At 52.2% G+C, this 10,667-nt stretch overlaps 1 protein-coding gene across 1 annotated transcript; it reads left to right on the plus strand.

Moving 5' to 3' along the window:
• Positions 1-1,363: 1,363 nt before the first annotated feature.
• Positions 1,364-10,587, plus strand: SSRP1 (structure specific recognition protein 1). Its single transcript, XM_033121436.1, has 17 exons — positions 1,364-1,503; positions 1,993-2,121; positions 2,514-2,699; positions 3,323-3,428; positions 3,697-3,887; positions 3,993-4,223; positions 4,360-4,463; positions 4,567-4,695; positions 4,965-5,186; positions 5,931-6,003; positions 6,434-6,572; positions 6,692-6,737; positions 8,154-8,283; positions 8,707-8,877; positions 9,030-9,118; positions 9,633-9,819; positions 10,091-10,587. The coding sequence occupies exons 2-17, from the start codon at positions 2,068-2,070 to the stop codon at positions 10,160-10,162; spliced, it is 2,130 nt and encodes a 709-aa protein (XP_032977327.1). The 5' UTR covers positions 1,364-1,503; positions 1,993-2,067; the 3' UTR covers positions 10,163-10,587.
• Positions 10,588-10,667: the final 80 nt, after the last annotated feature.

Genomic DNA, 10,667 nt, shown 5'->3' on the forward strand with positions numbered 1-10,667 from the left:
CGTGGTCTTAAATATTTCAGGTGGTCTCTTGGGAGGGGGCGAGGAGCGTCACAGCTCATATTTCTAACTGAAATTGGCAGAGGCTGAAACTCTATCTGTAGTATTATCACATTGGGTTATTTATTTCTTTTTGTTGTGTTTTTGTTTTACTGTCAGCTTACTCATCTGAATCATTTGTTAGATTATATGCTCCTGGAAGGCTGGTGCTGTTTCCATCTTGTTCACTTAAATATCCTTAGATCCTAGAACTCTGTTGGCGCTCAATACATATTTATTGAATCCAGATGAATTTATGTTGCTAGATAGTGGTGCAGTAGCCATTACCCAGAGGTGACAGCCATGAGTTCAGGGAGCAACAGTGCACTCCCGCTGTCTGTTATACCAGGATTCAGTCAGCAAGCTGGTGTAACTGGTTTAAGTCAGATTTTCAGAGAAATCTTGAGTTTAAGTTTTCTGTCCTAATGTTTTCGCACAGGACACATACGCTCAATTGTTCTGAAGGTAGAGTTGCTGTGATTATGACAGAAGAGAACTGGACTGGGGCAAGGACATGTGGGTTCTAATCTCCAGATTTGTTGCCAATTTATGAGACGCTGGTTAACTCCTCTTTGGGCCTCAGTTTTCCCACCTGCAAAAGGAGGTTGGAGTTGGCGAACCCAAACTCGTCTCCTGGGTCTGGCCACCTTTGATTTTGCAAGATGCATCCTAGAACTATGTGAGGAGGGCATTTCTCCCTCCGGCAATCCCAGATTGATGTGGTTTCAGGTCAGCTCTGGCTCTGACACCAGCACTTGAACTTGATACCTCCGTTTACCAGCCTCTTCCAGGCAACCATACATTGCAGTTAGACATGTGACGTTTTTTGGGTGCAGACAGTGAACTCATTTCCAAAAGGATCCAATCTCATGTGACTGACAGGGGAGAGCAGGACAGTCACAATGACACCAACACACGCATTCTCTTCGCAGCCAGTGGGCGGGGTCATTTCTCTCAACTCTTTAAATATGTATTTTTCTTCTTGTCTCACAAATTCCTACTCTACAGAAACCACTATTGGGCAGGAGAGAAGGGCCCACATCCATCCAACACATATACACACACATCTGTGGAAAGTCTGATAAAAGAAAACTACACAATTTCTCTTTAGAACCTAGTCCTTCACTGAAGAAGTGTCTGTAATATTTAAAAAGCCCTACGCGTACCCATTTTCTAGCCAGATTCCACGCGGGTGGGACTTCCTCGCCGCCCTGCCGACCTCAGGTCCTCCAGGGCCGCCGACGCTCTATGTGACCGCCTCGTAGGTGGGCCGAGCTCGCACCTCTCTAGCCATCTCATCCTCTCTATGATCCGAGCACAGCTTCCGGTGGCGGGACTCTGGGGCGCGCACGCGGGAAAAGGTTCCCCAGTGTTCCCCTACCCCCTGTGTCCCTACCCCCCTTCCCCCGCATCCCCTAGCGCGCCCACAGCCCGCACCTGGGCCGTCACGAGGCTACTGCTTTAGAGGTGGGTGGTCACCGTCCCCGGGCCTCTGGAGGGCGCGGGTCCCGCTTCCCCCCGGGACGCTCGAGATGGACCGTTCCGCGTTCGAATCTGCGGGTAGCGGGCGAATCCATTTTAGGGGGAGGGGGAACCGTGGGCCTGGGGCCGCGGCGCGGTGGGAGCTCTGGGAGGGAAACCCTGCACTCTGAGCTGGGTTGGAGCACGGGTGAGGTGCGGACTTCAGGCAGGCCCTGGGATACCGCTGCTCGTTGCCATGGCGCCGGGTGGAGCGTCCAGAGCCCGTGTCTGGTTAGGGTGTAAGCGCTACTCCAGGCCTGGTTCTCTAGCCGGGGCTGGGCCTGGCCCCTCGAGCTCTGCGGAGCCCTCCTGTAGGCTCCTAGGCAGAGGAGATCCTGAGACATCCCAGGCACAGCCACGGTTGCTACCTGGCCCCATCTGGGGGCAGAGTGAAGTGCTGTCTTTCACGCTCGTCTGTTTTCCTCTTGAATTCAGATCCCCAACTTGCTGAGGATCTGCACACCCATCCAGGAGTTGGGGCCCAGCTTTCCCCAAAAGGGAAAGGACAGCATGGCAGAAACACTGGAATTCAATGATATCTATCAGGAGGTGAAAGGCTCCATGGTAAGAAGGGCTTGGGCTTCCACTACAGGTGGAGAAGGGAAGGGAGTGGACTTTTTGTCAGTCAACAAGAGCTACTTTGAAAAAGGAGTCAGTATAATGCGTACCTCGTGTTTCCCTAACAAAAGGCAATAGTGAGAGAGTACAAGAGTTACAGGATCTCAGAGTTGGAAGGGACCGGACCTGCTGCTCCATCCCGCATCCCCAACCTGAGGACCTGCAGGGGTTCTGGATGCCAGAGCCCGGATTAGAATCCAGACTTTCTGGCTACTTGTCCCTTCTTGCTGGCCCTCACCACTTCAGCTGTTGTTCCTGCCAGCCTAGGTGTTGGGTGGGACTGTACCCAGTATGCACTGTGCACCGTCCCCGTGCATTTGGGTCGATTTTTCCAACAGAACGATGGCCGGCTGAGGTTGAGCCGTCAGGGCATCATCTTCAAGAACAGTAAGACGGGCAAAGTGGACAACATCCAGGCGGGGGAGTTGACGGAGGGCATCTGGCGCCGTGTGGCTCTGGGCCATGGACTTAAACTGCTTACAAAGAACGGCCATGTCTACAAGTATGACGGCTTCCGAGAATCGGTGAGGTGCCCTGTTGCCATGAACCCCCCTTTTATGGCGTCGTCTTGTTTAATTTTAATGTAGAGAGAGTTGGGGCTCCTTCCTCTGATAACCATGTATTTGCTAGTTTGGGCTCCACAGAGCAGGGCCATCGAGGTCATTCAGCAGTCCGTGTCCAGTTTTGGGTGCAGAGTCTTGGGGGAGTCTTAGTGTCTTGACTCCAGAAGATTTGCTACCATTTTGATTTTTTTCATGGTTTCTGCTTGTTGCCTTTGTCCAGGTTCAGCGTCTTAGCTTGATGCTTTAGTTTGGGTGTTGTTTTCCCATTTCGAACTGCTTGAGTTAAAGACTACTTCACGTTAATTTCCACTTGCATTAAAGCAACACCTCTATAAAGTCAGATAGCATTGTGAGGAATTGTCAGTTCCGTATTTCATTCTCCCCCCAGCCTGAGAGCCAGTCCCCAGAAACAACCTTTTTCAACATCCTTTTAAACAATTTTATAGCTGAGCTTCTAAGTCAACGTGGATTTCTGATAAAAGGTATATCAGGGCAATTTCTCCGACATAGATGATCCCGAATGTTCAAGTTTGTGTTAAAAGCACTGGGGTTTACTGGGACTACTCTCTCCACTCCACTTGCAGGAGTTTGAGAAACTCTCTGATTTCTTCAAAACTCACTATCGCCTTGAGCTAATGGAAAAGGACCTATGTGTGAAGGGCTGGAACTGGGGAACCGTGAAGTTTGGTGGTGAGTCCTGGGCAAGGATTGAAGTTTGGGGACAAGATAGGATGAAGGGTTTCAGCCTTTAACTTGTTTTGCTCTCTTTCTGTCACTGTCTCTGACTTCCTGTCAGTCTGTAATTCATCATGTATTTATTGAGGACCAACAGTGTTTCAGGCACTGTGCCTGGTCTTGGGGGTACAGTTTGAGCAAAGTAAGCCCAGTGCCCTGCTGGGAATTTGGCTTCTGCAGACTCGAGGGGAGGAGCTGGTGGCTGATAGCCCTTTCCCTACAGGGCAGCTGCTTTCCTTTGACATTGGCGACCAGCCGGTCTTTGAGATACCCCTCAGCAACGTGTCCCAGTGCACCACAGGCAAAAACGAGGTGACATTGGAGTTCCACCAGAATGATGACGCAGAGGTCTCTCTCATGGAGGTGCGCTTCTACGTGCCTCCCACCCAGGAGGATGGCGTGGACCCCGTTGAGGTGAGGTGTCCCCTGGTCACCTTGGGAGCAGATGGTATTGAGCAGGCCTTAGCTGGCCCAGGAGCAGAATCCCTGCTACTGGATGACCAGTATGTGCTTTTGCAGGCCTTTGCGCAGAATGTGTTGTCTAAGGCGGATGTGATCCAGGCCACTGGAGACGCCATCTGTATCTTCCGGGAGCTGCAGTGTTTGACTCCCCGAGGCCGATACGACATTCGAATCTACCCCACCTTTCTGCACCTGCACGGCAAGACCTTCGACTACAAGATACCCTACACCACGGTGCTGCGTCTCTTTTTGCTGCCCCACAAGGACCAGCGCCAGATGTTCTTTGTGGTGAGCAGAGACCACCGGCGGTGGATTGTCCTGGTTTTTGCCCGAGTCTTTAGTAGCTAGATCTCACTGGGGTTCAGTTAATCAGCAAGTTCTGGACCATTGATTGATGTTGAACCTCGTCGGCTCTTCCTTCCAGATCAGCCTGGATCCGCCCATCAAGCAGGGCCAGACCCGTTACCACTTCCTGATCCTACTCTTCTCCAAGGATGAGGACATCTCCTTGACTCTCAACATGAATGAGTGAGTGTCTCTCTGGACTCATCCTGCCATGTCCAGGCAGGAGACAGGCGTGCACTAGCGGGCAGCAGTGCTGGTGACCGGCTGTGTCTTCCTCTGTTTGTAGGGAAGAGGTAGAGAAGCGCTTCGAGGGGCGGCTCACCAAGAACATGTCGGGGTCCCTCTATGAGATGGTCAGCCGTGTCATGAAGGCGCTGGTGAACCGCAAGATCACGGTACCAGGCAACTTCCAAGGGTGAGTGTACAGGCGCGGGGTCCTGACCTGTGGGGGAGGGCTGTGCCAAGACCCCTCGGTAAACCCGTCCTGATGGGAGCACAGCCCCTTAGAGGCCTGGTTGAGTCGTGTCTTGATGGTGTCAGTTGCCTCCTCCAGAGTAGCTTGGTGAGGTCCCCTGACTTGAGGGCCTGAGCACACGGGTGTTGCTCCCAAGAGATGTACCCTTTGGCTCTGTGCCACGTGCTGCTGAGGTAGGCACTGACTGGGCCCCTTGTGCCCTCGACCAGGCACTCCGGGGCCCAGTGCATCACCTGTTCCTACAAGGCGAGCTCCGGACTGCTGTACCCACTGGAGCGGGGCTTCATCTATGTCCACAAGCCACCTGTGCACATCCGCTTCGACGAGATCTCCTTTGTCAACTTTGCCCGTGGCACCACCACCACACGTTCCTTTGACTTTGAAATTGAGACCAAGCAGGGCACTCAGTATACCTTCAGCAGCATTGAGAGGTGAGAGCTGAGAACCTCTGCCGGTCACTTCCTGGGCATCTTGGTTCTGACTGGGAGGCCTGGCCCGGCCTGGGGTCCTCTCCAGGCCTGTGACTCATCTCTGATTTCAAGCCTTTGAGTTTGAGCAGAATTTTTCTTTTGCGTCCCTGGGATTTGGTTGTCCTTGGTGCTCAGCCTTTGGAAGCGTCTCCGTTGCTGTTTTCTGTGCTTAAAATTGTTTTCCATATTACGGAAGCTCTGTGTACAGTGCTAGCCCTTCTCCTCCTCCACTGCCCCCATGATGGAAATGCTATCTGTCTCTCTTCCTGGAATGAGCTTGCTGCCCGGGAACACAGCCGCTAATGTTTATCGAGTGCTCACTGTGGGCTAACGTTTTACAAACATCTTCACGCTTAATCCTCATAACCCTGTGAAGTATGAAATACTAACGAGTAAAAGGATGAAAAGTCCCCTCCCCGGATATCGTCCTCTTGCTTTGTGCATGTGTGATAACCAGGGCACACCCCTCCCCACCTTTTCTTTCCCAGACCTCTTGAGAGCCATGCAGGTCCGTCTTTCAAGAGTAGTGTCTGACTCTTTACTGCTGTTCTCCGAGAGTGTCTTTGAGCTGTTGGGGTGGATAATGTGGTCAAGAGCTCCAGGCCCCACAGTCTGTCCCAGCCCATGGGTGTCAGAACAACGTGTGGTCTGTCCTCCCTTTGGTGGCCCTGCCTGTCTGGTAACACGGTGCGTCTCCCCCCACAGGGAGGAGTATGGGAAGCTGTTTGATTTTGTCAACGCAAAAAAACTCAACATCAAAAACCGGGGATTGAAAGAGGTACCTCTGTGTGTGGAAAGGATGAGCCTCTGCCGGTCCTTCTGTAGTGGGGAAAGGGGCAGGGATTATTTCCAGCTTTTTCATTCTCTCTTCTCTTCTTACCCTTATAGAAAAAAGAGGTGCGTGTGACCTTTACCCCCTCCTGGTACAGGTTTCCTCAGCATGACCTTAGCTCAGTTTCTGCAGTCCCTGAGAAGCCCCCAGTGGGGCTGGGAGAGGGAGGGAGGGGCTTGGACTAACCCAGTTGGCAGGAAGTGGTCGGGCGAAGGCCCTGCACGTTGGCTGTGTGTGGACAATCCAGCCCCAGGTCTTCTGGGAGTTGCTGCTCTGATGTGAACTCACAGGCTTGGGGCAGTGCTCCCGAGCGTGCAGGGAGGGGTACTGGCAGCAGGGCCAGTCGGCCCTCACTGTCCTCTCCCCTGGCGGCCAGGGCATGAACCCAAGCTACGACGAATATGCCGACTCGGATGAAGATCAGCATGATGCCTACTTGGAGCGGATGAAGGAGGAGGGCAAGATCCGGGAAGAGAACGCCAATGACAGCAGCGATGACTCAGGAGAGGAAACCGGTGGGCTCGCCTCGGCCGTGCCCGGGCATGGGGTGGTCAGACGGTCCAGGTCTGGGTATCTGGGTGAGGGGGCAGGGTTTCCATGGCACACAACTGATGCCTTCTGTGTCGTTTTCCAGATGAGTCGTTTAACCCAGGTGAAGAGGAGGAAGACTTGGCAGAGGAGTGAGTTTTGGTTCCACCTTATGGGGGTGACGTGATGGCCTCTGAGCTTAAAGGACCAGAGATTTCTGGACATCTTTTGTGTCCCAGCATTACTACTGACCCAGGGTGGAAAAGTGACCTCCAGTGAGGTGATAGATGGAAATGCTTCAAAAATCAAATCGTCAAGCACTTTGTAAGTGCACGGCATGTTGTGAAGCCAGAGAAGTATAGTGGGGAGAGACTGGGGATGAGAGCCACTGCCCCACTTAACTTGCCGGAGTCCTTGGGTCCATCATTGAATCTCAGCGTTTTCAACTGTAAAACGACAATAGTGCCCCCGTGCTGTGTTGATCAAGACTCTTGATAGCCAGTGTCAGAAATAGGACTTGAACGGACTGTAGCTTAAAAGGGGATTTTGTAGGCTCATGTAACGAGAGTCCAGGGGTGTGACTGGCTTCAGGCACCTGGATCAGGCACTCAGCAGCTGTGGGGAATCTTTCTCTTTCTTCTGATTTCCCTATTTTCTGGTAGGTTTGCCCCATGCAGTGCCAGATGACCCTCAGAAGCTCTGGGCAGGCTTAATCCTACTCGTTTAACACCCAGGAATGCTTCTGCGCTCAGAGCAGCAGTAAGCAGCGTGGTTACGTGGCCCTTCCCAAGTGTGAGTTATGACGATACGCTCTGAGGGGCTAGAACTAGGCCGTGTGCCCACGGCCTGTGGTGGGGTTGGCCCCTTCTGCATGGGGCGTGGTGGTTCCCAACAGAAAGTTGGGACTCTGAATCCAGAAGAACTCAGAATGAATGTTGGGCAGGAAAAAGAAGAAAATCTATAGGAGTCCACTACTTCTGGGCGCCACGTGCTTGTTCATAGTGAGTCTGTGAGTTAAAGGCTTATGAAAGGGAGAACCATTGAGCACCGTGTGGTTTGGGCAGTTCTGTTTTCTGAGGAGTCCTGTGTGTGTCCGGTAGGACTGTGACAACATCAGTGCAGGCTGGGTTGGAGTGGAGTTGGTTTTTTCCCACTTTTTATAGTAACTGTCTCTTGATCAGAGAGACTAAGGGTAGAGTAAGAGGAGTAACCCGGAGTCGTGAGGTGGACTTGGACATGTTGCTGAGACCGTTTCTGTCCCCGTTCCCGGGAGCATGGGGATGGAGGAGGCCTTGGGTTAGGCTGTGACCAAGGGGAGCAGATGAAGTCTGTTTGCTTTTCTTTGACTGATTGACCAAATAACCCATTGCTATAGCTGGGTCTGGAGAGGGCATGGTTGAAGCCACCTCAGCGAAGGGCAGGAAGAGTTGGGGATGCTGGTGGAGGCGGCCCTGTGGTCCTCCCGCCCCCATTTCTGGGTGGGTGTCTTTGGACTCCTTTCCTGCTTTGAGACCATGGGGTGCCATCCTCTGTCCCTGAGTGAGTCTAAGCCCCACTCTCCTTGGCAGGTTTGATAGCAACGCCTCTGCCAGCTCCTCCAGTAATGAGGGTGACAGTGACCGAGATGAGAAGAAACGGAAACAGCTTAAAAAGGCCAAGATAGCCAAGGATCGCAAGAGCCGCAAGAAGCCTGTGGAGGTGCTGCTTCTCCTGAATGGGAGGGTGCTGGGGTGCTGCTCCCTGTTCTCCCGTCCACCACCCTTAGGGCCTGTGGGTTGGGGCTGCTTTTTGTAGCCAGTGATTAGGGCCTTGAGGAGTAGCTTCTTGCAAATATTTCTCTCTAGTCCTTGAGATAATTAGCTTCTGGGAGTTCTGACCTAGGAGACGGGCTTCTTTTGTCCTGGGAGCCCAAAAGAAAGGGGCCCCTAATGAGCTAGGTACTGGCGTGCAGAGGGGAGGAAGACGTGGTCCCTGCCCTTAGGGAGCTCCTAGGCAGCTTGATGCAGTTTAGTCCTTGCTCTGTTTTGTCCCTAGGTAGGGGATCCAAGTAATTTCTTTGGGAGAATGTGAGGGAGAATGTGGGCTATAGTGCTGAAGGCCTTTGGGTTCTTTCTTGTGTAGGTAAAGAAGGGCAAAGACCCCAATGCCCCCAAGAGGCCCATGTCTGCCTACATGCTGTGGCTCAACGCCAGCCGAGAGAAGATCAAGTCAGACCATCCGGGCATCAGCATCACGGATCTTTCCAAGAAAGCAGGCGAGATCTGGAAGGGGATGTCCAAAGAGAAGAAGGAGGTGAGTACCAGCAGAGACGAGGGGTGGTAAATCTTGTAACTGGTAGAGGGGGTGGAGGGCCCTGGTGGAACTTCTGTATAGGTTTTGCCTGTGTCAGGGAACAATCTAATTCTTCTCTTCCCCACCCCCCGACCCCTGTGTGTGTGGGACAGGAGTGGGATCGCAAGGCTGAGGATGCCAGGAGGGAATATGAAAAAGCCATGAAAGAATATGAAGGGGGCCGGGGTGAGTCTTCTAAGAGGTGAGTGTTGGGAACAGAATGTCCCAGTAACTGCTTTTTTGACAGATATTTTTTGCAGGTCCAAGTTGAGAACTGGGAAGTTAAATATAACAGAGATGCTTCTGACTTCAGTAGGACAGTGCTTCTCAAACCTGGGTAGGCAGTTGCCCAGTATGGGTACTGTGCTAGAGAGTTTCTGAAGTCGCTGGATAAATATGGCCCATTTTCCTAGAGGGTCAATTTTATTTGAAGGTACGGGGTAGCTAAAAATATATATGTTACTATGGTGCCTAATTCATACGAATTTTTACGATAAAGCAAGAGATGTCAAGTTAAGTTTTGCATATAACCAGGCTGTGAGGCCTGATTCTTCTTGTTCTTCACTTATGATGCTCTCTCTTGGGGCACTTGGGCTGACATGGCTGGCTGATGACACGAGATGGGCAGTGTGGCTGGGACTGGGAAAGGCCCTGGTAAAGCTGGGGGAGGTTTGACCTTGATGATGGGGAAACCTTTTCCCTCTTGCTAATAATAGGGACAAGTCAAAGAAGAAGAAAAAAGTAAAGGCAAAGATGGAAAAGAAGTCAGTGCCCTCTAGGGGCTCGTCATCCAAGTCGTCGTCAAGGCAGCTGAGTGAGAGTTTCAAGAGCAAAGAGTTTGTGTCCAGTGACGAGAGCTCTTCAGGAGAGAACAAGAGCAAAAAGAAGAGAAGGCAGAGTGAGGTGTGGCAGGAGTTTGGGGGTTGTGGGGCTTGGAAGGGTGAAGGGCATCTGAATTGGTATGGGGGGTGGCAGCAGGTGCTTCTGCACCAGGGATTGTGGTTGGTCCATAGCAGTAATGGGATGGAATGGATAGGTGGAATTCTGGGGTTCTGAAGACTAGTGTTGGACGTTAGGGAACGGTAGGGAATTAGGGGCCCTTCACCACTGACAAGTGGCTGGGAGGGCAGCCGGGACTCTCCACCTTTCCCCTAAAGAGACGTTTCATTTTCAGGACTCTGAAGAAGAGGAATTAGCCAGTACTCCCCCCAGCTCAGAAGACTCGCCGTCAGGATCTGATGAGTAGAGAGGAGGAAAACACTCTCTCCTTGGGCTTGCCCTGTCCCACCCGACTCCCCACTCATGTTTTGGTACCAGTTTCTCATATGAAGTGTAGTCTTTGGATTCTGTGCCATCTGAACAAGCTCTTCTGGTGGTGTGCACTTGGCTGGGACAGCAGGGGAGGCGTCTTCCTGGGTTGCTGCTTCACGAAGATGCCTCTTCATAACTGGGGGAGAGATTGGGTGGGAGGCAGGGCAGTGCAGGTTCCAAATCCTCGCCCTACTTTCCCGACCTTAGGGATATAGCTGCTGCTTGTCCTGTTCAAGTTGCTGCAGCTGGGGTCGTGTGAGGTCAGGCCTGTAGCTCCTAACGGGGGCCAATTTCTACTTTAATTTTGTATTTCTGGTTCTGTGAAAATCATTTAATAAAGGGAACTGACTTTGGAAACCATGTCCTTATGCCTCCTCTCTAGCCCTGTTGTATTGCGCCCACTTTTCTTGGTGGTGTTTACCACACTGCTGTGACTGGGC

Source organism: Rhinolophus ferrumequinum, chromosome 11, assembly GCF_004115265.2.
Source record: "Rhinolophus ferrumequinum isolate MPI-CBG mRhiFer1 chromosome 11, mRhiFer1_v1.p, whole genome shotgun sequence".
NCBI lineage: Eukaryota > Metazoa > Chordata > Mammalia > Chiroptera > Rhinolophidae > Rhinolophus > Rhinolophus ferrumequinum.

Excerpts from the sequence above, each read along its gene's own strand:
- SSRP1 (XM_033121436.1), top strand. The coding sequence starts at position 2,068 with ATGGCAGAAACACTGGAATTCAATGATATCTATCAGGAGGTGAAAGGC. Across the intron at positions 4,696-4,964 it reads GTACCAGGCAACTTCCAAGG|GCACTCCGGGGCCCAGTGCA; the intron begins GTGAGTGTACAG and ends GCCCTCGACCAG. Across the intron at positions 9,820-10,090 it reads AGAAGAGAAGGCAGAGTGAG|GACTCTGAAGAAGAGGAATT; the intron begins GTGTGGCAGGAG and ends TTTCATTTTCAG.